The sequence below is a fragment of the Peromyscus eremicus genome, chromosome 19 (assembly GCF_949786415.1).
Source record: "Peromyscus eremicus chromosome 19, PerEre_H2_v1, whole genome shotgun sequence".
Taxonomy (NCBI): Eukaryota; Metazoa; Chordata; class Mammalia; order Rodentia; family Cricetidae; genus Peromyscus; species Peromyscus eremicus.
Window position 1 is genome coordinate 5636493 of NC_081435.1, and position 22035 is coordinate 5658527.

At 48.4% G+C, this 22035-nt stretch overlaps 1 protein-coding gene across 2 annotated transcripts in view; it reads right to left on the reverse strand.

Annotated features, from left to right (window-relative positions):
* Positions 1–1935: 1935 nt before the first annotated feature.
* Positions 1936–22035, reverse strand: part of Kctd1 (potassium channel tetramerization domain containing 1) — a 101483-nt gene continuing 81383 nt past the window's right edge. For both annotated transcript variants that reach the window (XM_059246352.1, XM_059246351.1), the window contains exons 4-5: positions 6992–7297; positions 1936–2482 (exon numbers count right to left, since the gene is read on the reverse strand). In XM_059246352.1, the coding sequence (XP_059102335.1) occupies positions 2324–2482; positions 6992–7297 (465 nt within the window). In that variant the 3' untranslated portion in view covers positions 1936–2323. The remainder of the gene's footprint in view (positions 2483–6991; positions 7298–22035) is intronic.

Below are 22035 nucleotides of genomic sequence, written 5' to 3' on the forward strand. Positions count from 1 at the left end.
CACAGGAGCATCGCTGCACCACACATACATTGCACCTTACCTGCCAATCTCAGCAGCGTGCCGGGTAGTTTGGGGGTGTCTGGAAGGATGGAAGGAAGGCATGGGGAAAGGGGGACCCGAGTCACCAGGGCCCTGAAAAAGCTGAGGACTTAGTTCTAAAGTAAGATGGACACCTCAGGTTTCATACCTTTCTGACTGGTAAGAAAGTGATTGTTTTGGCACCAACATTTCCCTTATTAGTTGTAAAAAGTTATACCATCTCTTTGAAGATCTTTTGGCTGATACTATAGTGGATTTAAGTTGGCCACGAATTTGTTGTTATTGTCCTGGTCAGGTGGGTTTTATGAACTTCTCCTCCGTCTGAACTGGTTATGTCTGTTCAGAAAACAGAACAGAGCCACAGCACAGGCTGGGGTGTGGCCTCTGTCTCACAGGACTGCACTTGCCACTGGTGGCCTCTCACAGGACTGTACTTTCTACTGGTGGCCTCTCAGGGCACTTACAGTGGCACCTTGCTGAAGGGGTCTTAGCCACAGGGACGCTGATAGCCATGTGATTGGCAGCCACCTGGGGAAGCTGCTGTGGACATCACAGCCCTGCTGTCCCCTGGATGGCATCATAGAACAGGAGCAGACCAGCCAAGGCCAGTGTGCACTTGAGGATCCCAGAAACACAAGCTAGAATATTGTTAAGCCACATAATATTGGTCTGGTTCCTTCTGCAGCAAGATAATCTAAGTGTCACTGAAAAGTCTGTAGGAATAAAGACTGGAGTCCAGGGATGGTGTGTAAATCTGGAATCCCAGAGTGGGAGGGGAAGAGAGTCCTCCAGGCATGGTGTGCAACCCTGGAATCCCAGAGTGGGAGGGGAAGGCAAGAAGATAGAAGTCAGGACCTTGATGGGGACTCAGGGATTCTGAGCCCTGCATGGGCTACATGAGACTCAGGGAAGGCTGTAGGGAGGGAGGGCCATGCAGGGAGAGGTGTAGGGAGGGAGGGCTGTGGGGAGGGAGAGCTATAGGGAGGGAGGACCGTAGGGAAGGAGGATTGTATAAAGAGAGGTGTAGGTAGGGAGGGTTGTAGAGAGGGAGGGTTGTGTAAGGAGAGGTGTAGGGAGGAAGGACTGTAGGGAGGGAGGGCTGCGGAGAGGGAGGGCTGTAAGGAGGGAGAAGGGTAGGGAGGGAGGACTGTGGGGAGGGAGGACGGTGGGGAGGGAGGACTGTGGGGAGGGAGGACTGTGGGGAGGGAGGACTGTGGGGAGGGAGGACGGTGGGGAGGGGCACAGAGCCTGGCCTGGGAAGCACCAGCTTTAGAATTCACACTTAGCTTGAATGAGGCCCCGGTTTCTATCTTCACCCTCCTCATCAAGAAGAAACAAAGTGATTTATCTTATTCAACAGGCAGAATAACAGAGCACAGGCAGCAGGCAGCATTGTGAGTTGGGAGAGAGCTGTCGGGACAGACCCACATCCTTATCTTTTCCTGGGCTTTGCCTTTAAAGCTGGCACTCAACACAGAAAGGAAAAAAAAGGAAAACTTTCATTTTAATTCATCCTTATCCCAACATGTGTGTTCTACACAGAACCATTTTTTTAAACAGCGTTTATTGTATTTAATACATTATAAAATCTGAAAAAATTGTAGGAAAGCAGCAGACTGAAACTGGAGATCTCTAGCAAGAAATAGCTCTGGCCCCTCTGTCAAACGGTCAACGGTCAGCGGAAAAACAAAGGAAAGGTCACTCCTGTACAAACTACAGTTCGAACGGCCTGTCTACATACATCCGATGCAGTGTGCTCTTGAGTGGTCCTCTGAATTCCCTCCTGGTCCCTACCTGATGAGACATGAAATCTCCACTTGCAAAGAAAACACCGGCCAAGGTGTTTTGTTTGTTAAAAAAAAAAAAAGAAAAGAAAAGAAAAAGGGAAGAAAGATAAAAGAAAAAGGAACAATGGCTGGCTGCTGGCAATGGACAGTATTAGGAGACTGCCCTCCCTGCTCATGGCTTATGTACTGGACAGAGACCTCAGAGGCCAGGACACTCTGGCCTTCACAGCATCCACCCTAGCTCGCTCTCTTTTTGCATTTCCTACCTTTTGACATATATATTTATATATTTATATATATTTTTTTTACATCTTGAGGATATCATGATTCCAATTGTTCCCATATGAATACAGGTGTGATTTCTAGTGGATATAAATGTCTTTTATTCAATTTTAGGTTCAGAGCTTGGTTTACTGTCCCAGCTGCACACAAATGTTCCTTTTCGCATATTGTTATTGGTTGTGTGTGTTTTCTTTTTGCATAAGAAATATGTCCGTTTAGTCCAGTGGCTCCTGTTTTATCCGGATGACCGAGGGTACTCGGGGTGTCCGCCTCAGTTCCCGTCGGAGGACATATTCACTGAACTGGGACGAGTCCACTCCTCCCCCACAGGAACCCACAATTTCAAATCCTCTTTGCTGCAACCGCTCAAGGACCTGCGAAAACACAAGACAGGTGTTTACTTGGGGGTGGGGCGAGTCCATCGGCCACATGAACCCACCGAGGACCTTCGAAAACACAAGACGGCTGTTTACTTAGGGGCAGGGCGAGTCCATCGGCCACATAAGCCCACCAAAGATGTGTTCCAAAGCTCAAGTCACGTACATTCAAGAGTGAAAGGAAGGGGTTCCATTAGAAAGCATACCCCGAATTAAGCTTAGCTTGAGCTGGGGCTGCCACTCGGTTGTAGAGTTATTGGCTAGCATGCACAAGGCCCTGGCTTTGACCTCTTGCCACAAACAAGCAAGAAGACACTGGAAAGGTCTGGTGTAGCCTAAATGTTGTTTAATTAAATGTTGCTGAATTCCGAAGTCAAATGCTAGCCAGATCCTTGCATTTGCTATGTTGGACACTTCGACACAGGAAGCCACCCCTGTGACTGACTTTGAGACAGGGAGACAGGATGCTAACTGAGAGCACTCTGTTTCGTTGGCAATCCAACAGATAGTTCACTGGATAGAACCAAATCCCATACATCTCTAAAGGAAAGGGACACCATAAACCATAACTTTAAAAATAAGCTCGCTTCAACCTTTTTTAAAATTTATTTATTTATTTATTTATTTATTTATTTATTTATTTATTTTTGTGTGTGGAGTGAAATGCTGCTAAATAACTCTCAAACTGTCAATAATAAAGTGGATCATGTGTGGTGTCACACTCAACACTTGGGAGGCAGAGGCAGGAGGATCAAGAGTGTGGGACCAGCCTGGGCTACACAGTGCCAGCCTGGCTGAAAATAAGCAAGCAAAGCCCTAAATATAACTAAGCAGGGCAATCCTAATTATAATTAACTGGTTAACTAAGTATAGTGCTGAGGGTTAAACCCAGGGTCTTGTGCATGCTAGGCAAGCACTCTGCCACTGAACTACATCTCCTCTGGCTTCTTAATTATCATTTCTTATCACCAACTTTTATACGGAATATAGAAGCAAAATAATGTACTAGAAGAGACCGGAACAAGAGTATGTACTCCAAAAATACGAAGCCCAGACCGAGAACAGTGGCCAGCTGTCTCCACAGGTGAACTCACCGTGCACATCAGTGCTCGTCGGCCTAATGACAGGGTGACGGACCCTTCCCTAAGCCCTGGTGAGGACAGTGGTGAAGACAGCTCTCTGAGCAGAACTCTCTAGCAGAGGAAGGAAGGGAACCTGCCAGGGAGAGCTGCCTCGGTGTGCTTCAATCTTCTGCCCCACTAGGAGAGGACATATGAGCAGGAGGAACCATGGAGAGCAACAAACTGTAGTCTGATGCTTATTTCCCCCAGGGGTGTTATGGACACTGCTTGTCCTCCTGCCCAGAGGTGACCACACCATGACAAGTATCCGGTATGACCCAGTGCCGGCTTGCATGTGTGAATGCCGTGTAAACAGCTTAGGAAGTCATTGCTTTTTTTCTGTTTTCCTTTATTTATTTACATATGTATTCTGTGCGTGTGCGTGTGTGTGTGTGTGTGTATGTGTGTGTGTGTGTGTGTGTGTGTGTGTGTGAGAGAGAGAGAGAGAGAGAGAGAGAGAGAGAGACAGACAGACAGACAGACAGACAGACAGAGAGTTGCCTCTCTCCTTCTACCACATGGGTCCCAGCAACTGAACTCAAGTCATCTGGATTGAAGGCAAGCACCTCTACCAGCTGAGCTACCTCAGGCTGGTTAAGCACCAAGTCCATAACAAAGTTCCTTGGGTTTAGAAACCTTTTAGGAATGTTTACATGACTTGAGTGGATCTGCAGGTATCTGATGCCCTGTCCCTAAGTCTCTACGTACTGACAGACAGGTGTCTACCTCTTGGTGATGGGTGGAGTGGGAAGCAAGAATGGGTTGGGGCCGTGTGAGTGATGGAGGTGATACAGGTGAAATTTCCACAGCTGATTTGGTCAATGCATCAGGCATACGGCAGGTGCTCACTGGCCAAGGCTGAGACCTTCTTACTCTGGCTTTGGATGCTGTGGTAGGCTCTACGGGCACCTGGCACGTTAAGCACCCAGTCCCACCTCCACCAGCTGAGCTACCTCACAGGCTGAGTGGGAGGAAAAAGGCTTTGAGGCTTCACAAGCATTTAGAGGCAACACAGCCGTGTGTGTGTGTGTGTGTGTGTGTGTGTGTGTGTGTGTGTGTGTGTGTGTGTGTTTGTGTGTAGCCTTGTATGACCACCTCACACCTCTAGGGGGTGCTATCCACAAAGGTGAGAATGCACCTGTTGCCCTCTTGAACCCTAGTGAGAACGGGTGCCTTTCTCTTGGTGCTGGCAGGGTTCATTTTTCTGTGTTTCCTGCTGTTCTGCTCTGGGACAACTGCTCACACATTTGAACACTTATAAACAGTGTGTAACAATTTCCCTGAGGCAGCATGATCCTGTGAGTGTTTTTAGCCTTTGAACTCTTGGAGAGCGCTGGAGACGGAACATGGATGGGGTTGCATTTGCTAGGTAAGTACTTTGCCACTGACCTACGTCTAAGTAGTGAACAAAGTCATGGGCCAGTTCCAATACAGAGGGCTAGGGGCCCTCTCAGCCTGCTGCCTTCTGACAGAGTTCAGTGTGGCAGGGCTCTGGGGGAACTCAGGCGTGCCTCTGCCTTCTCACAGCAAGGCAGGCGCACTGGCAGAGCTTGCCTGCTAGAGCTGTTGTCAGAGGACAGTGACCCACTGGCCACAGCCCAGGGGAGGGCAGAACAGGTAGGTGTTCAGCACACTGAGGTAAGATCAAACAGCACCCACCAGCATCTGAGCATACAGCACCTCACATGCTCTAAACCAAATCCCCAGTCCCACCCCAGTGTTTTCTTCTCCCAAAGATGTTTCCACCTCAGAACAGGACAGTTCCACTCCAGTTCTGTCAAAATCCTGTTGGGCTTCTGGGAACCCCCAGCCACAGTCAGAAAAGCTTGTGAGAGCAGCAGTTAAGACACGCAGACAGAGACCACCCGCTCTGTAACCTGCTCCTCATTTCCGTTATCATCCACTGTTCAGTTTTTTGTTTTTTAAAGACAAGGTCTCCTGTAGACAAAGCTGGCCTTGGACTTGCTAATTTGCTGAAGATGACCTTGGATTTCTTTATTTCATTTTATTTATTTGTATTTATTTGCATTTGCATGTCTGCTTGTCAGATTGCGCATCACGTGTATACAGTTGTCTGAGGAGGCCAGGAGAGAAGAGCCCCAGAGCCGGAGCTGCAGGCAGTTGTGAGCCAACCAATGTGGATGCTGGCACTGAACCCAGCGGGTCCTAACCACTGAGCCATCTCTCCAACCCTGACCTTGAGTTTCTGATCCTCTTGCCTCTACCTCCAAAGTGCTAGAATTATAGGTATGCACCAGTGCCCATTGCATGCTGGGTAAGCCCTCTATCAACTGATCTATATTCTTGGACCCTGGAGTATTTATTTTAGAACAAAGTTACAGCAGCTTCCTCTTCTGTTCAAAATCCTCCACTTCCTTCCACTTGGTCTCACACAGGCAAATGAACCTAACGCCAAACCCAACAACATTTCTCCCCAAAATCCCCACTAGTCAGGAAAAGCCGAGTGCTGACCACTCTCTGTGAGGCTCTCCAGGACCTGTCTCCATCATCCCCGACCTCGTGCCCTGGCACAGACTCCCTCCCTCTGATTTCTTCTCTTCAGGTGGCGTTCCCGAGAGCACTCAACATACTGAAGACACTGCCACTGTGGGCTCTTTACAGCTTGATCGTTCCTCCTGAAGACCCCTAGGGGCAGGGTATGCAGTGCGCCCCACGGGGCTTGGGTATAGAAAGCCTGTCCTCCAGCCGGGGGACTTGGCCATCGCTGACACTAACTGAATAGACTCCGTGATTCCCTGAGCACTTCCTGATGAATGGCTGTCAGAGGTGGGGCCTGGTTACAGAAAGTAGCTCACTTGGGGGTGTACTTCTGAGGGGTACATCTCGCCTGGGCCACTTCCTCTTTGTTGTCCTCTTTTTTTTTTTTTTTTCTGGCCACCATAAGGTGAGCCATTTGCTCTGCCGCACCTGCCGGTCATGATGTTCTACCTCACCACAGCCCAGGAAACAGTGGGGCCAAGTGATCACCCCGAGACCAGGAGCCACAGTCAATCGAGACAAACACTAACACCAACACTGTGCCTCAGATGTCCTCTTACCACTATTTGGGCAGTAAAGCATTTACATTTACGTTGGTTAATGTCTGCCCCCACCCCACTTCTGAGACACAAACTCCATGAACACAGAACTGCTGTCTTGTTTTCTTCTCTGTCACCCGTACTCATAGTAGGTATACAGAGTATTGAGCACATAGTAGGCGCTCAACAACGACTCGTGGATTTATGGGATGGATGCTGTGGAAGCTGAGAAACCACCTACCCAATGGAAGCATTGCACACGACAGTTCCTCCGCTCCCTGGAGGAGCCGAGCTTAGGCGACAGCACGGAGAACGGCATCGGTGCCATGCGGCAGAGGCTGACATACCTGGACTGAGTTGAGGTGACAGTAGCCGTTTAGTGGAAACCTGATGACGTGCGTTGAGTCGTGATTCCAGCCTGCGTTGACAGAGTTGCACATCACGTCGCCAATCTCCGGAAATACTTCTTCTATCAAGGACTTGTCCCCACTGAGTGTGATCCTCTCTCCAAGGTCCGGGGCCACACGCACCACGAGGCACTCACAGGGCCGTGAAAAGCGGCCACTTTCTCTGTCCTGTTTCCATCGTTCCATCTCCAACAACATTGGCTGAAGTTGAAAATATTTTGCCTCTTCATATAACAAAGTGTAGTCCTGGGGGGAATAAAAAGGCATTTCACGGTGGAAAACACACATATACGGTGCCCCGAACAGCCATGCTTGCTTTGTTTTGCTTAGCATCTTCCTAGGTAGCCTAGGTTGCCCTTGAACTCATGGTCCTCTACCTCATCCCCTCCCCGCCCAAGTGTTGGGACTATAGGTGTGTGGCTTTGAACTCATGGTCCTCCACCCCTCTACCCCCACCTCCCCACCCCACCCCCTGCAAGTTTTGGGACTACAGGTGTGTGTCATACTTCTGGACATGACAGACACTGTAGTCTTGAACTCCCAGCAGCTGTGGCTGTCTGCACATTCTAGCGAGGAGGGAGACGGCCTCCCGAGCCTCCCGCCCCCCAGCTGAGGGGCTGGGACAACTGATGACCGCAAGGAGAGTCTGTTTCCTTAAGGGTGGCCCCGTAGGCTGACCCCGCCCCATGGAAGGTCAGCTGGACAGTAGTTACGGCTCCACGTTCCTGAGCGTATGGATAACACAGACTGCACTCAGTGGGTTATTAAAACAAGAGGACATGAAATTGAAGTAGCGGGTAGGAGGTGGATTTATGAGGAGCTGGGGAAGGAGTGGGAATCAATGTACCATCTTGTATGCATGTATGAAATTATCAAATAACTAATTTTAAATGTTATATTAAAAAAATTGATGTTTGCTCACTTCTGTGGTATTTCAATAATCAAATCTAAATGCAAACACTTCACTTACAACACATTTGTAAAGACTCAGTTTGCACTCTCTCATTCACTCACTCATTCATTCATTCACTGTGCTGGCTAGATTTATGTCAACTTGTCACAAACTATAATCATCTGAGAGGAGGGAACCCCATTTGAGAAAATGCCTCTATAAGACTGGACTGTGGGCCAGCCTACAGAGTGTTTTCTCAATTAGTGATCAATGCAGGAGGGCCCAGCCCATTGTGAGTGGTGCCATCCCTGGGCTGATGGTCCTGGGTTCTATAAGAAAGCAGGCTGAGCAAGTTATAGAGAGCAAGCCAGTAAGCAGCTCCCCTCCATGGTCTCTGCATGAGCTCCTGCCTCCAGGTCCCTGCCCTGCTTGAGTTCCTGTCCTGACCTCCTTTGGTGATGAAGAAGGATACGGAAGTGTAAGCCGAATAAACCCTTTCTTCCCCAAGTTGCGTTGGTTCTGGTGTTTCATTACAGCAGTAGAAACCTTAAACAAGGCTTTCATTCATTTTGTTAATGATACAGGGGATTAAGATAGGCCTCTTTAAGAGCTTTTCATGAATTAAGTCCTCAAATCACCTATGAAATCAGTCACCATGATTATTCCCATTTCACAAATGAAAAACTGAAATGTAAAAGGATTCACTTTCTTCGTTCAGTTACAAAATACACCTGGGCATTTCAAGCTGGATGGTGTTGGTGGGAATCCAAATTTAATCTTCTCTGATGGAACACACATGAGGTTAGGCTCAGCTGCAGATACACTCACGGGAGCCTTTAGTCCTTGCCACCTCCAGAACTCATCGTGGGAAGGTGTAGGAAGCAACACAGCCTGGGGACAGGCTTGAGTGGGTGTCTAGAAGGTGGGCATGTGGCTTTGACTTAAACTTGGGTGTTGGTATGCAATGGTTTAGGCGAGGCTGACAGAGATTTGGGAGGTTCTCACCCTGCCCCTGGCCACCTGTCAGTGGTGTCTCAAAGCACAGATGTCAACAACGTGCAGCTCTGACTCCCGTGAACTGGGTGAGAAAGGGGACCTATCATTTCCTCAAGCCGCACACAGATGGCCAACTCTACGGAACAGGTACTAGAGTAGACACGGGAGTGACTGAAAGAGAAGACAGAGAATGGGACCAAGGACGGGATGGAGACGCAGTCATGTTGACAAGCAGGTCAATATTATGTCTCAGCGTAGCTATGGTCACAATCATCCCTGGGTGTGAGATAAGTGGGTACTTGTCCAGACATGTCAATTGAGAACACTTTAATCAACTGACAAAGTCACTTCTGCCTTCCTTCCGTGAGCTGATGGGTGGTGCTTGCCATTCACATGAGAGCCAGCTCTGTAAATACATGGCCTTGTGTCTCTAAGAGCAAGGGACAGCCCAGAAGCAGAGGATGGCCCAGAACTACATGGGCAGTTCTTTCTCTCCAAGAAGCAGTAACCATGGCAGCAGCTTCATTCATGTCTTCCTGAGAGACCAGGGGAATGGTACAATGGTCGGTACCAGCGGGCCTCTCATTGGACAGTCCACTTTCCATAGTGGGAAACAAGGGCCAGGGGTAAGATGCTGTCAGGGACGTTCATCTCGCAGAATCTGATGCTTCTTTACTCTGCCTTTCACCTCCCCAGCAAAGGGAGCCATGCCTCTGATAATCCTCCTGCATGTGTTTCTCATGGCCTCCTGACTCTGGGGACACAGTTTGGTTTTAAGATAATGAGAAGTAGCTGAGATGTGTCCACTCTCAAAACAGGGCAGAATCAAGCTGGGTAAGTTTACACGCCTATAATCACAGGATCTTTGAGGTGGAAGCAGGAGGATCAGGAGTTCAAAGCCAGCCTAGGCCACATGAGACTCTGTGTCAAGACATAAGAACAAAAGAACAGGGTGGGTGTGGGGAACACACCTTTAATCCCAGCATTTGGGAGGCAGAGGCAGGAGGCTCTCTGAGTTCAAGGCCAGCCTGGTCTACAAAGCAAGTTCCAGGACAGCCAAGGCTACAACAAAGAAATCCTGTCTCGAAAAAACCCAACCAACCACAACGAACAAACAAACAAGAACAAATGAACAATAATGAACAAAACCTCGGCCCCCATGCCAGGCCTTCAGGGCAGGAGACAGGAGACCTGGCTCTCTGCCTGGCTACCCAGGCTCTCCACTCTGGAGCTCTGTCATTTTTAAATTCTAATGACTGCAAGATACTGACCTAAAATAACTTATTAAGATGAACATTCTCAAAGAGATTTAAAAACAGAGCTGAGGGCTGGGGAGATGGCCAGGCAGGGACGGAATGGTTGGGTAAGTGTGAGGACCCGAGTTCATTCCCGGGGCCCAAGTAAATAAGCTGGGCAGTGTTGTCATCCAAGCTCAGGGCATGTGGAGACAGGTGGATCCCTGAGGCTCACTGGCCAGCCAGCCTAATGTCAGCAAATTTCAGGAAGTAAGATCCCTGTCTCGATGACAAAAAGTGGATGGATTCCTGAGGAAAAACACCCGAGGCTGACCTCCGGCCTCCAAGTGGTATACATGTATTCCTGGGCATGCACACACATGAACGCATGTACACGCCCCCAAAACAAAACCCAGAATCAATAATAGTAGCAACTTAGGAGGTTGAGAAGGAGGATTGAAAGTTCAAGGCCAGCCTAGGCAACTCAATTAGATCCTGCCTTAAAAAAAAAAAAAAAAAAAAAAGGAAAACTTAAGGAGTAGGGATGAAACTAAGTAGCAAAGTAGTGCCTAACGTGTGTAAGGCTTTGGGTTCAAGCCCTAGCATTGCAACACACACACACACACACACACACACACACACACACACACACACACACGAGAGCTGTACAATTACAGGGGAGTGTGGTTTGCTTGAGAGAGGATCTATTAATGCACATGGGCTTCCTAGAGCCATCATGCCTTCCATCCAAGTGAAGCTGCTGGGAACAGCCTGCTTGCCCAGCCTGACCCCGGGAGAAATCTGTCCCACACCGCTGGGCCTCTGGCTGAATGCTTCCAGCCACAGGAAGTAGACTCTAGTAAGTCACAGCACTTACAGGTGTTGGCAGCTTTGACTGTTATAAAGGGCGGCATTAGAAAGACCTGAATTTTCCCATGCTACCAACTCATTTTTTTTCTAATTCTCTCTGGAGTTATGATGATTAAAGAAAATGTTTTAGTTTAATAAATAGTGGTCTGGGCAGTGGTGGCTCACACCTTTAATCCCAGTACTCAGAAGGTGGAGGCAGAGGGATCTCTGTGAGTTTGAGGCCAGCCTGGTCTACAAAACAAGTTCCAGGACAGCCAGGCCTGACCCCGGGAGAAACCCTGTCTTGAAAAACCAAAATAAATAAGTAAATAGTAAATGAAAAGAAAAAGTCATGGGCTTCACTGTGACACCTCCATGAAGATGTTTCAGTGCGCTGGGCCTTTCCTAGGCCCCTGCATTCCCGAATTACCCTCTGCATGCTGCATGTTCCTCCCTGACAAGCGGGGTGCCCCTCCCTTCCACTTCCCTCACAGTCCCTCCACTCCATTCAGACCACCTTCCTCTCCCAAAGTCCCTCTTCTCTCTCTCTCTCTCTCTCTCTCTCTCTCTCTCTCTCTCTCTCTCTCTCTCTCTCTCATACACACAGCCCTAGAGCCTGCATAAAAAAAAATGTGATATTTGTGCTTAATTTCCTTAACATGATAACCCCTATTTCCATCTGTTCTGCTGCTACTTACATGATTTTGTGTCTCTTTACAGCTGAATCAAATTCCATTGTGTCTGCACACTACGCTTTCTTTTAAAAAAATTAATTATTTATTATTGTGTGTGTATTATGTATGTATATGGGCCAATGTGTGCCATGATGTGTGTGGGGATCAGAGGACAATTTTTGTGGAGTCAGTGGGTTTGAGGATGGAGCTTTATCAGTTCTGTGATGGGCATCTGGGCCGGCTGTGTATCTTGGCAACCGTGAAGCATTAAACATGGATGAGCAAGTATCTGTGGTAAGCTGACTTAGATTCCTTTGGCTGCTTATGCAAGTCCGGTGCTTGTATTTTTCTTTTCTTTTTTTTTTAGGCACCCACACAGTGATCTCCATAGTGGTCACACCAGTGTGCCTTCACACAGTGATTTCCATAGTGGTCACACCAGTGTGCCTTCACACAGTGATTTCCATAGTGGTCACACCAGTGTGCCTTCACACAGTGATTTCCATAGTGGTCACACCAGTGTGCCTTCAGCAGTATATAAGGGCTCCTCTCTCCCCACATTCTCACCAATATTTGTTGTCATTAGTTTTCTTATTGACCTGCATTCTGACAGGAGTGAGTTGAAACTGTAAAGCAATTTTTAACTATATTTCCCTGACAGCTCAGGATGTTGAACAGGATTTCAAAAAGAATATCTTTTCTCTTGTATCTTGTAAAAATTCATTAAAATGCATGAAATCTGACTGTAAGACCTGGAACTCTAAAATTGCTAGAGGAAAACACAGGTAAGAACCTTCAAGATATGCACAGGGAGAACTTTCTGAACTGACCAATAGGAATGCACGAAGCCAAAGGCTTCTGTACAGCCCAGAAGACAGCAGGGGCAGCCATAGAGTGGGAGAAAACCTTTGCCAACTATACATCTGACAGGGGATTAATACCTAGAATTGGTTTAAAAAAATGACAAAAATTAAATACCCCAAATCCAAATCAACAAATGGGCCAATGAACCGAGTACATAGTTCTGAAAAACAGAAAACCAACCGTCCAGAAAAGTAGGAAAAGGGTTCCGCACCCTGAGGGGTCCGAGCTACTGTGATTTTACCTTCTGCTGACCTCCCTTCTAACACTGCAGCCTTGCGCCACACAGGCTGAAATTAACCCTCACTCTTTCATTTGTGTGGCTCCAAGGGGCTCCATCGGCCACTTGGACTTGACGTTGTTGATGTGCTCCTAACACCCCAATGTGCAGCACACTGAAGGTGTCACTCAGGAACACACAGGACAGCCTCTGCTCAGCGAGAGGCTCTGCCACTATTAAGGCCACCGTGTTTCCGGTCACTGCTGGCCGGAAAGGAAGAGGTGAAAGGAAAGACCCAGGCGGCTGGCAGTGTCCCCTTTCTCCGCTTCCCAGCTGCATGATGGGAACGGGACCATGCATTCTCCACCACATTGGATGCAGCCTTCTACACCCGTGAGCTAGAACACTTCCTTAACAAAAATAACAAACATTGTAAGCAAGTAATTCTCATAGTCCTGGTCAAAGGCTACGCTGGAATCCACAATGGCTTATGAAGGTGAGTCTTTCCAGAGGCTCTGGCAGAAACCAATTTCTTCCCCCTTGCCAGCTTCCAGAGGCTGCCCACAGGCTGGCTGGTGGCCTCACAGTCACTCCATCCCCTGCCTTTATTGCCACACATCTTTTCCTGACTCTGACTTTCCTACCTCCTCTTATATTTTTAAGAACCCCTGTAACACAGCACACCCAGGTAATATGGGTCAACTCCCCAACTCAAGTGCCTAGCTTAATCAAACTGGAAAGTTCTTCTTTGCCATGTACAGGAGTTAGGACTTGGCAGTCAATGCTGCTGTTCTGCCCCTCCCCCCGCCCCCCAGTGCAAAGGTCATCCTCTGGGCACCCCATCTCTCTGTTTGCCTTCTGCTTGTAGAGGGTTCTCTGAGCCTCCTTCACAAAGGCTGCTGTGGTCTAGGTCCGCATTTGGTGTCTGGAGTGTTCTGAGAGTCTCCATAATTTACCCCACCCTAACTTCCATGCTGCAGGGCTTTAATTCTTTCTAACTGAAAACTCATCCAACACCCTGTGTCACTCTGAACTGAGCAGTCTGTTCCTTGTGAATCACTGTGCAAAATATCCAGACAGCAGGGCTAGATGCAGTGCTTTGTGGGGTTCTGGCAATAGATCAAGGCTGGACTTCGGCTGTCCAGCACTTGGGAAGCCGTCATTCTAAGATCTTGAGCTTACAGTAAGGGCATTTGGTAGGGGTCTTGTGGGAAGGCTACAGTTTAAAGTAGGGTTTTGAGGGGACAGATGGCATTCTAGAATGGGGTCACGTCTCCACATTGCCCCAGGCTTCTCCTTCACCGTTCAGACCTCAGCCTCTGTCTGAAAACTGAGGGAAACAAATTATATTACAGCTTCTTCCCACCCTAAAACGCTGCATCTACAGCAAAACTGTGATAGGATAGAGATCTTATAACCCAAAGGTGATAAAGCTGATGGTGTTTGGCAGGATGTGACCTTGGGTTCAACACCCAGCACTGTAAATAATCAATAAATGCACACATAAGTAAAATCAAAGGTAACAAGGCTAGAAGGACTTGGGGTTAGAGTCCCTCCTTAATCACTGAGCCCTCTCTAAATAATACACAAGTCACATATTTTTAAATGACTCTGCAGCCTGGCCATGGATGGACCACGCATCTCCATGGACAGACAGCACATCTCCTGTTCTAATGCTTGAATTAATTCATCATTATCATCTTCTCTTGGAATGTTAGAGAAACAACGGCTGTTTTGAGACTTTGAGCCTTTCCTGGTAACTTCTGTTGCTAATGAAGGTGTAGGATGTCCTCTACCCCTTCACCTGGAGCCCTAGATGGCATCCTGTGGGCCTCGCACTGAACTGTGCCAAGCTATCTCTCTCCCTCTTACCGACCCTGGCTGTGCTTTCCTGTACCCCACCGCTCTGTCTGGTTCCTAGGGAAGATGAGCTCTCTGTGCTGCGTGGAGACGAAGGGTACCCCTGGAGACGAGCTGAGCACATCGATGGCTCATCGTGCCAGCATGCCTCTGGGCATTGACCAGCCTGATCACCGCACAGGTCCTCTCACTATGCCACCATTTTCTGTGTGGTTAGGGTTACTCTGGCCATTCATTTTCTCAGCAAGCTCTTGTTGTTTGTTTGTTTGTCTTTCTGTACTTCCTAGCACACAGTTCTAGTTTTGGCGCACCAGAGAACTCCCTATAATGTGGAGCTGGTCCTGTTGGCTTTTTCTTTAGAAAACTTGGCGCCATCCTTTAGCGGGCCTGTTTAATTCCGTGATTTCAACTTCCTGCTTTGAGAATTTTGTACGGCCACTTTGGGGTTCCCTGGTCCCAGGGTCATCCCCCTGTTGCCTCTAGGTCTTTTGAAATATTCCTTAGGACCCTTTTCTGATTTGACAATGTCCTTTCTTTGCCTTGTACAGACTCTAAATCACTTCTCTCTTCATCTCAAGACACTTGGTGGAAACAGGCAGAAAATGTCAGAGTCACAGCGGGCTGGGCTCCTGCCCCTCTGAGAAGATGTCAGAGTCACAGCGGGCTGGGATCCTGCCCCTCTGAGAAGATGTCAGAGTCACAGCGGGCTGGGATCCTGCTCCTCTGAGAAGATGTCAGAGTCACAGCGGGCTGGGATCCAGCTCCTCTGAGAAGATGTCAGAGTCACAGCGGGCTGGGCTCCTGCTCCTCTGAGAAGATGTCAGAGTCACAGCGGGCTGGGATCCAGCTTCTCTGAGAAGATGTCAGAGTCACAGCGGGCTGGGCTCCTGCTCCTCTGAGAAGATGTCAGAGTCACAGCGGGCTGGGATCCAGCTCCTCTGAGAAGATGTCAGAGTCACAGCGGGCTGGGCTCCTGCTCCTCTGAGAAGATGTCAGAGTCACAGCGGGCTGGGATCCTGCCCCTCTGAGAAGATGTCAGAGTCACAGCGGGCTGGGATCCAGCTCCTCTGGGGAAGATGTCAGAGTCACAGCGGGCTGGGATCCAGCTCCTCTGAGAAGATGTCAGAGTCACAGCGGGCTGGGCTCCTGCTCCTCTGGGGAAGATGAGCCCACATCATCTGCTTTTCCTCACCTGTGAGTGAGAAGCTTTCAGTACAGCGACTGGGGAATGGTGAAGGCTGACGCAGCAGCAAGAGCCCAGGGCCCCAACGCCCACTTCCTCACTGGCAAAGGGCAACAGTTTTTCACAGACTTTGCATGTTTCAGTGATTTGAGCTTCTGAGAATATGCATTTAATTTTTTGAGATTTATAATAAGTTTTTGAGATAGAAAGAGGGAAACCTCACTTTATAGGTAAGCTTCCCTAAGACCTGAAGACAAGCACACAGGAGAACATGTAAACATGGATGGATGCCAAAATGCAAATAAATCAGATTTAAAAAATTTATTTCTTGGGCTAGAGAGATGGCTCAGTGGTGAAGAGCACTTGCTGCTCTTCAAGAAGACCCAAGTTCAGTTCCCGGCACCTATGTGGGAGGCTTACTACTGCCTGTAGCTCTAGCTCCAGGAGATCCAATGCCCTCTTCTGGCCTCTATAGGTATTGCACATACACAGAGCAGGCACTCGCTTGTACATGTGCACGTGGCTTACACACACACACACACACACACACACACACACACACAGAAATAAAAATAAATCTGAGAAAAATGTGTTTGTCAATTACACGTTGCAGGGGTGGGTAAGTCCACAGTGCACTAGTTTCTTACTGCTGCTACAAGAGATGACTGCAAACTTGTGACCTAAACCAAGAGACTCATTCTCTTGTGAGGTCGGAAGTTAGAAATGGAGGTCACTGGGCTGCGGCCAAGGGTCAACAGGACCCCTCTCCTGCAGATGGTCGGGGCAGCTGTTTCCCGGGGGCCAGCCATCATAGCACTCCGTTCAGTCACAATCTACCTTTGAGCCTCTTGTCCCCTTTTATAAGGTCCTAAGGACCCACCTGGGTTCTCCAAAAAATCTCTTCTAACCCTGTAACCTAACCTCCTCTGCAAAGTCCCGCCTGGCACAGAGGCAGCATGTTCACTGGACCTGGGCCCCAGGACTCAGCTCTGCACAGTCTCTGTCTCCTCAGAAGCCCTCAAAGTCTTGTTTGGCTCCTGACGCACTTGATGTTTTACAGTGGTTGACACATCCTTCTGCTTACAGGGCAACTGAACCACTCACTTATTCACCTTAAAATCCGTGTCTGTGCCAAACATCGCACAGGGCCCCAGCAGCACAGGAGACCGTCCACAGGGAATACAGTCAGTCCTCAGGACAGTGGGATTGGATCCCCGGGACCCTGGGGAATGCTAGTTCTCAACAGCAGGGCATCACAGGGATGTCACAGAGGGCACCATTCTTTGCTTTAAAACAGTGCCCTGTACAGCCATCAGAAGTGACAGACCTCTGCAGGACTTACCTTCATTTAGTTTTAAGGACTTTCTCCCTACCAGGGGTGGGGTGGCCACCATGGTTTTGCAGTGTTTGGACCCATAAAGTTAATCATTGTCCTCATTTTGCAACTCTTTCTTATGCTGGCATTCTGGTGTTTTATTCTCCGTGTGTGTGTGTGTGTGTGTGTGTGTGTGTGTGTGTGTGTGTACACACGTGAGTGCACATGCATGCATGTGCAACCACGGGTATCATTCCTCAGTTGCTCTACACTTGTTTTTCAAGGATCTCTTATTAGCCTAAGCCAGGAAGGCTAGGCTGGCTGGCCCGTGAGCCCCTGGAATCTGTATGACTCTATCTCCACAGTGCTGACATTGCAAGTGCATGCTCGGCTTCTTCATGTGGGATGGAACTCAGGTCTTGGTGCATGCGTGACCAACATGTTAGCATCTTACGGAGCCGTCTCTCCAGCCCTGGGCTTGCTTTCTCTGTTCTCGGAGCCTGGGCAGTTGCTCATCTGTTCCCGTTCTCCTGCTCTGACCCACGGCTTCTTACCAGAAGTCCTCTCCCCTCACCAGTGGAAGGGGACTCCCAGCTTCTCCTGACGGCTCTTGGGTTTGGGGAGCAATGGCACCCAGCTTTGTGTTTATCTTTGCCGGCTAATAAAGGAAATGGAGACAGCAATGTGTCCCTTCTGTGCTTTGCTGGGGTCCCCACCCCCTGTACACCCTGCAGAAAAGACTAGACCAAATCCAGCTAACAGTGACCGGATGCTTGATGACAGCCCTGAAGGCAGAGACACCATCAGGCTGGCAAGTCACATGGACATGGCGCTGGAGGAGTCAGGCCTGACTGAGGATTTGGTGAAGGGAGGGGCTCCGGGCCCTGTCTCGAGAGGGCTGAGCCTGGGACTTGCTGCCTGCTCCTCTTTGTCCTCCTAGGTTGCTGCAGCTAGTTTCCTGCCTCTGAGGGAGCCTCCTTGTGAGGAAAGAGGTAGGCATGGGCAAGAGGAACACGGTCTCTGGAACGGGAAGCAGCGTGCAAAGTGGCAGCAGCTGAGTGGCCTGGCACGGGTACCCTGAGTGGGAGCGAGGTCCCTCAGCTCTGAGGCAGCTCTAAAAACTGAATAACCAGAAGCTATGCTTGTGGTGCTGGAGTTGACTGAAGAGTCTCTCAATGGAACTGGATGCGAGGAGAGACTCTGGTCACTGCTGGGTGGATCCCGGGCAGTGACAGTGATGTAGGAGAACTCAGAAAATCCTAACAGCTGTGGTCCTCACAGCTGTCCCACTGTTTCTACCCATGACAGAAGGCTTCCATAATTCCATGAGATAAAGTAGCACAAGTCTCTACCCCACCCCATAAACACTCTTTCCATAAGCTAGACTGCTGGTTCTCAGCTGGGCCGACTCTACTGCTTGAGGGCATTCGGCAGCGCTTAGAGACTTCTTTGTTGCTATAACGGGGGTGGGGGGGGTGGGGGGGCACTGTTGGCTCTTGGTGGGGAGAGGCCAGGAAAACTGATCAAAGTCTTACATTGTACAGGACAGCCCAACCCCAGAGAATCACTTGGCCGCAAATGTTGGCCAAGCAGAGGTTGAAAAGTAGGCTTCACAGAGCTCATTTCTCCGGTGGCCCAAGGGCATATGCCTCAGTAGCTGGCAAAGTTCAATCCTAGCATCATAGGCTGGCCACAAGCTTGTTCATGTGGGGCAACACGAAGCACACATTATCACAGGGCATGTGCTCTTGGTGAGATGTTGAACCTACAAGGCCTTCAGATACAACCTCCAGGTCAAATGAAATCAGGAGAAGACTGAATGAGCTAAACTGTTGGAACGGCAAACAGGCAAATCTAGATGACATACCATTCTGTGGGGCAGCTGGCCCAGCCTCATTGCTAAGTAAGCAGGAGCCTTACTATACAGTTCAGAGAGCGATGAGCTGTAAATTCTCACTCAATATGTGGCCAGCCAGTATCCCAGAAACACTACTTGTACAGGACATTTGGGGACCAACCAAGTGAACTTCAGTGTGGTTATGGTATTACACGAAATACTGTTTACTTAAAAGGGATGGTAGAAAGTTGTTAAAGTTCCAAGGGGCTATGTAAGGGTCTGTCAGAGTTCTCTTTGGTAGCCCACTTGACATACCTGGAAAGAGGGAGCTTCACATGAGGAACTGCCTCCATCAGACAGGCCTTTGGGCTGGGAGAATTTTCTTAATTGCTAACTGATGCAAGAGGGCCCACCCTACCATAACAGTGCCATCCCTGGGTGGATGGTCCTGGGGGTGTATAAGCTGAGCAACCTAGAGGAGGAAAGCCTGTAAGCAGCATCCCTCCATGGTCTCTGCTTCAGTTCCTGTATCCAGCTTCCTTCCTTGACTTCCTGTCTTGGCTTGCCTTCATGATGGATTGTAACGTGTAAGCCAAGTAAACCTTTTCCTCTCCAAATTGCTCTTGCTCATGGGTTTATCACAGCAGCAGAGAAGCAACCTAGGGCAGGTTTTAACTCTGGCTATCTGAGCAGAGGGAATACAGTGCATCAATGTTCTTTGCTTTTTATATTTGCAGTTTTTCTACAGTAAACGCATACTTCTATAATATTAAAAAGTATTAGAGTTTTGGATACAGTGAAGATTGATAAGCTAGGCTGCCTGGTAGTGGATTTGTGTAAATCTAGGAAGGGTGGATATTCACAGAGAGCGATCACAGCGGGGCTGTTATCAAAGATGTTAAAAATAACAAGCTGGAGGGAGAGACTCTTATGGGTCCTTAAGAGGAGTCAAAGCAAAGTGTCAGGCTTCTGGAGTATTGAGAACTGCAAACATACATTTGTGTTTGTATGTGGGGACTGGAGTAGAAATGAGCAAATCATCATAATTGAGGACGGAATCAGACAGGAAGGGTAGTTAAATCCACATACAAACACTCAGAGAAGTTATGCAATCATGTACACTGACAACTGGCTTTCCGTGGAAGCCAGGACACAAGCTTCTGAAATATGAGATTATCATAATTGTTAAGTGGGTTTTTAGCACAGCCAATGTGTTTGTGGAATTGGATGTTAGTGGATGTTAATTGTAAGATTTCACACCCATGTCTGCTCACCATTAAATGGCTGGAGCCAGAGGAAGCAATCAATAATCATTCTCCCTAGCAAACCTGTAAAGCAATTCTTTCCACGTGACAAGGCTGTGTCCCATTGCCAGGGTCAGAAGGAAAACTCTGGCATTCTGACAGCTCACATGGGCATGTGTGGTCCCTGAGAACTGAACTGCTCTTCATGGTTTAATTCCATCAAGGCCACAGAGCTGAATGGCCATCTCAGCTTCCACCCTTCTTCCTGATGCTCACTCTAAGTCCCCGAACACTGTGATGTACAACCCATCTCCCAGCGGCTCCAAAGGAAGCATTTTAAGGCCCCAGGATATGTGAGTCTCTTTTGACAATTGTTTTGGGCTATGATCAACTCAAGGTTGTGTTCTGTACTTAGAGTTGATGAACAACAGATATTTGGGGTTCAGGAATCTTCAGGGGACACCCCAAAGGTGTGGTGAGGCAAATGGCCCAGTCCTAGGTGACCTGGTGAGTCCCCAGGGCATGGCCTCTGGAACTGGCCATATCAGCATCTAATCTGAATGCGCTTAGAGACAGAACAGAGCCTCCCATGAAGTTTGTGACTGAGGGTTAAGCCAAAGTATGTGTTTAAAATACCAAGATCCTTTCTTGAAATATGCTGTCATTAAAAATAAACGGCTATATTTATTTTCTAACAGTAATTCCCAATTTACTATCTTATGGTTCCCTGGAGTCACATCCCTGTTAGAAATGGGAGTTATACACGATGACATTATAAAGATGCAAGCTTTCTGTTTTCAGGTTAGTCCTACATGATTTTAAGAGACACTCAGCATCTGGCCTCCTGTGGCTGTTGTCACTGAATAAGCAACTGTCATGGGCACAGCATATAATATCCTTTAGGAAAACACGTGTCTCTGTCTGTAAGAATATTACCATGCGGCAAGTTTAGGATCAGGCTCAGAGGGTTATATGGCTGGAATTTATTGATTTACCTACTGCTTGTGTGGGAGTGTACACATGAGGGTGTGCGTGTGGAGGTGTATACATGGAAGTCTGAAGGCAATGATAGTTGTCTTTTATCAATCTCTACATTATTATTGTTGTTAGTTTTTGAGACAGGGTCTTTCACTGAACCTGGAACTACTCACCATGGTAGCTAGACCAGCTGGCCATTGCGGCCCCACCATTCACCTCTCTCTGGCCCCCTCTGGGCCTGGCGTTTATGTGGAAACCGGGGATCCGAACTCAGGTCCTCACACTTGCACAGCAAGCCACCTCCCCAACCCACGTGACCAACTTTTAGGTCAACTGCTGTAAACCAGCAGATCCCAAGTCAATAAGGGCTCGGGGGCCTCTCCATCATCCTCTCTCTCCTGAACATGAAACAGTGTGCATGTGCCAAGGATTACTAGTCAAACGGAATAGAGTACAGAGGAGTTACACCAGGGCATGTTTGGTTTAGATGAAAAACAATGCCCCTTTATAAGAACATAGGAGAGTAATGGCCGCTGTTGGGATGTGCAAGTCCCTGCACCTCTGCAGTGAACGTGAGGAGGATCCATGAGCCTGCTGCTCATGGGCCAGCAATAAGTTCTGTGGGTCTCCCAAGGTGCACACCTCACTTTACACTCCAGACTGTAAAGACTTGGTGAATACACCGCAGCTCTGAAGTGTAAGTGAATTACATCTGTGTATTGAGAAGATGCTGTTTCAAATATTCACAACATGCATGATATTTTACATAAATAGAAACACATTGCATATCATTTTATAACTTGCTATTGTCACCAAATAATAAAAATTCGGTTTTTGCCC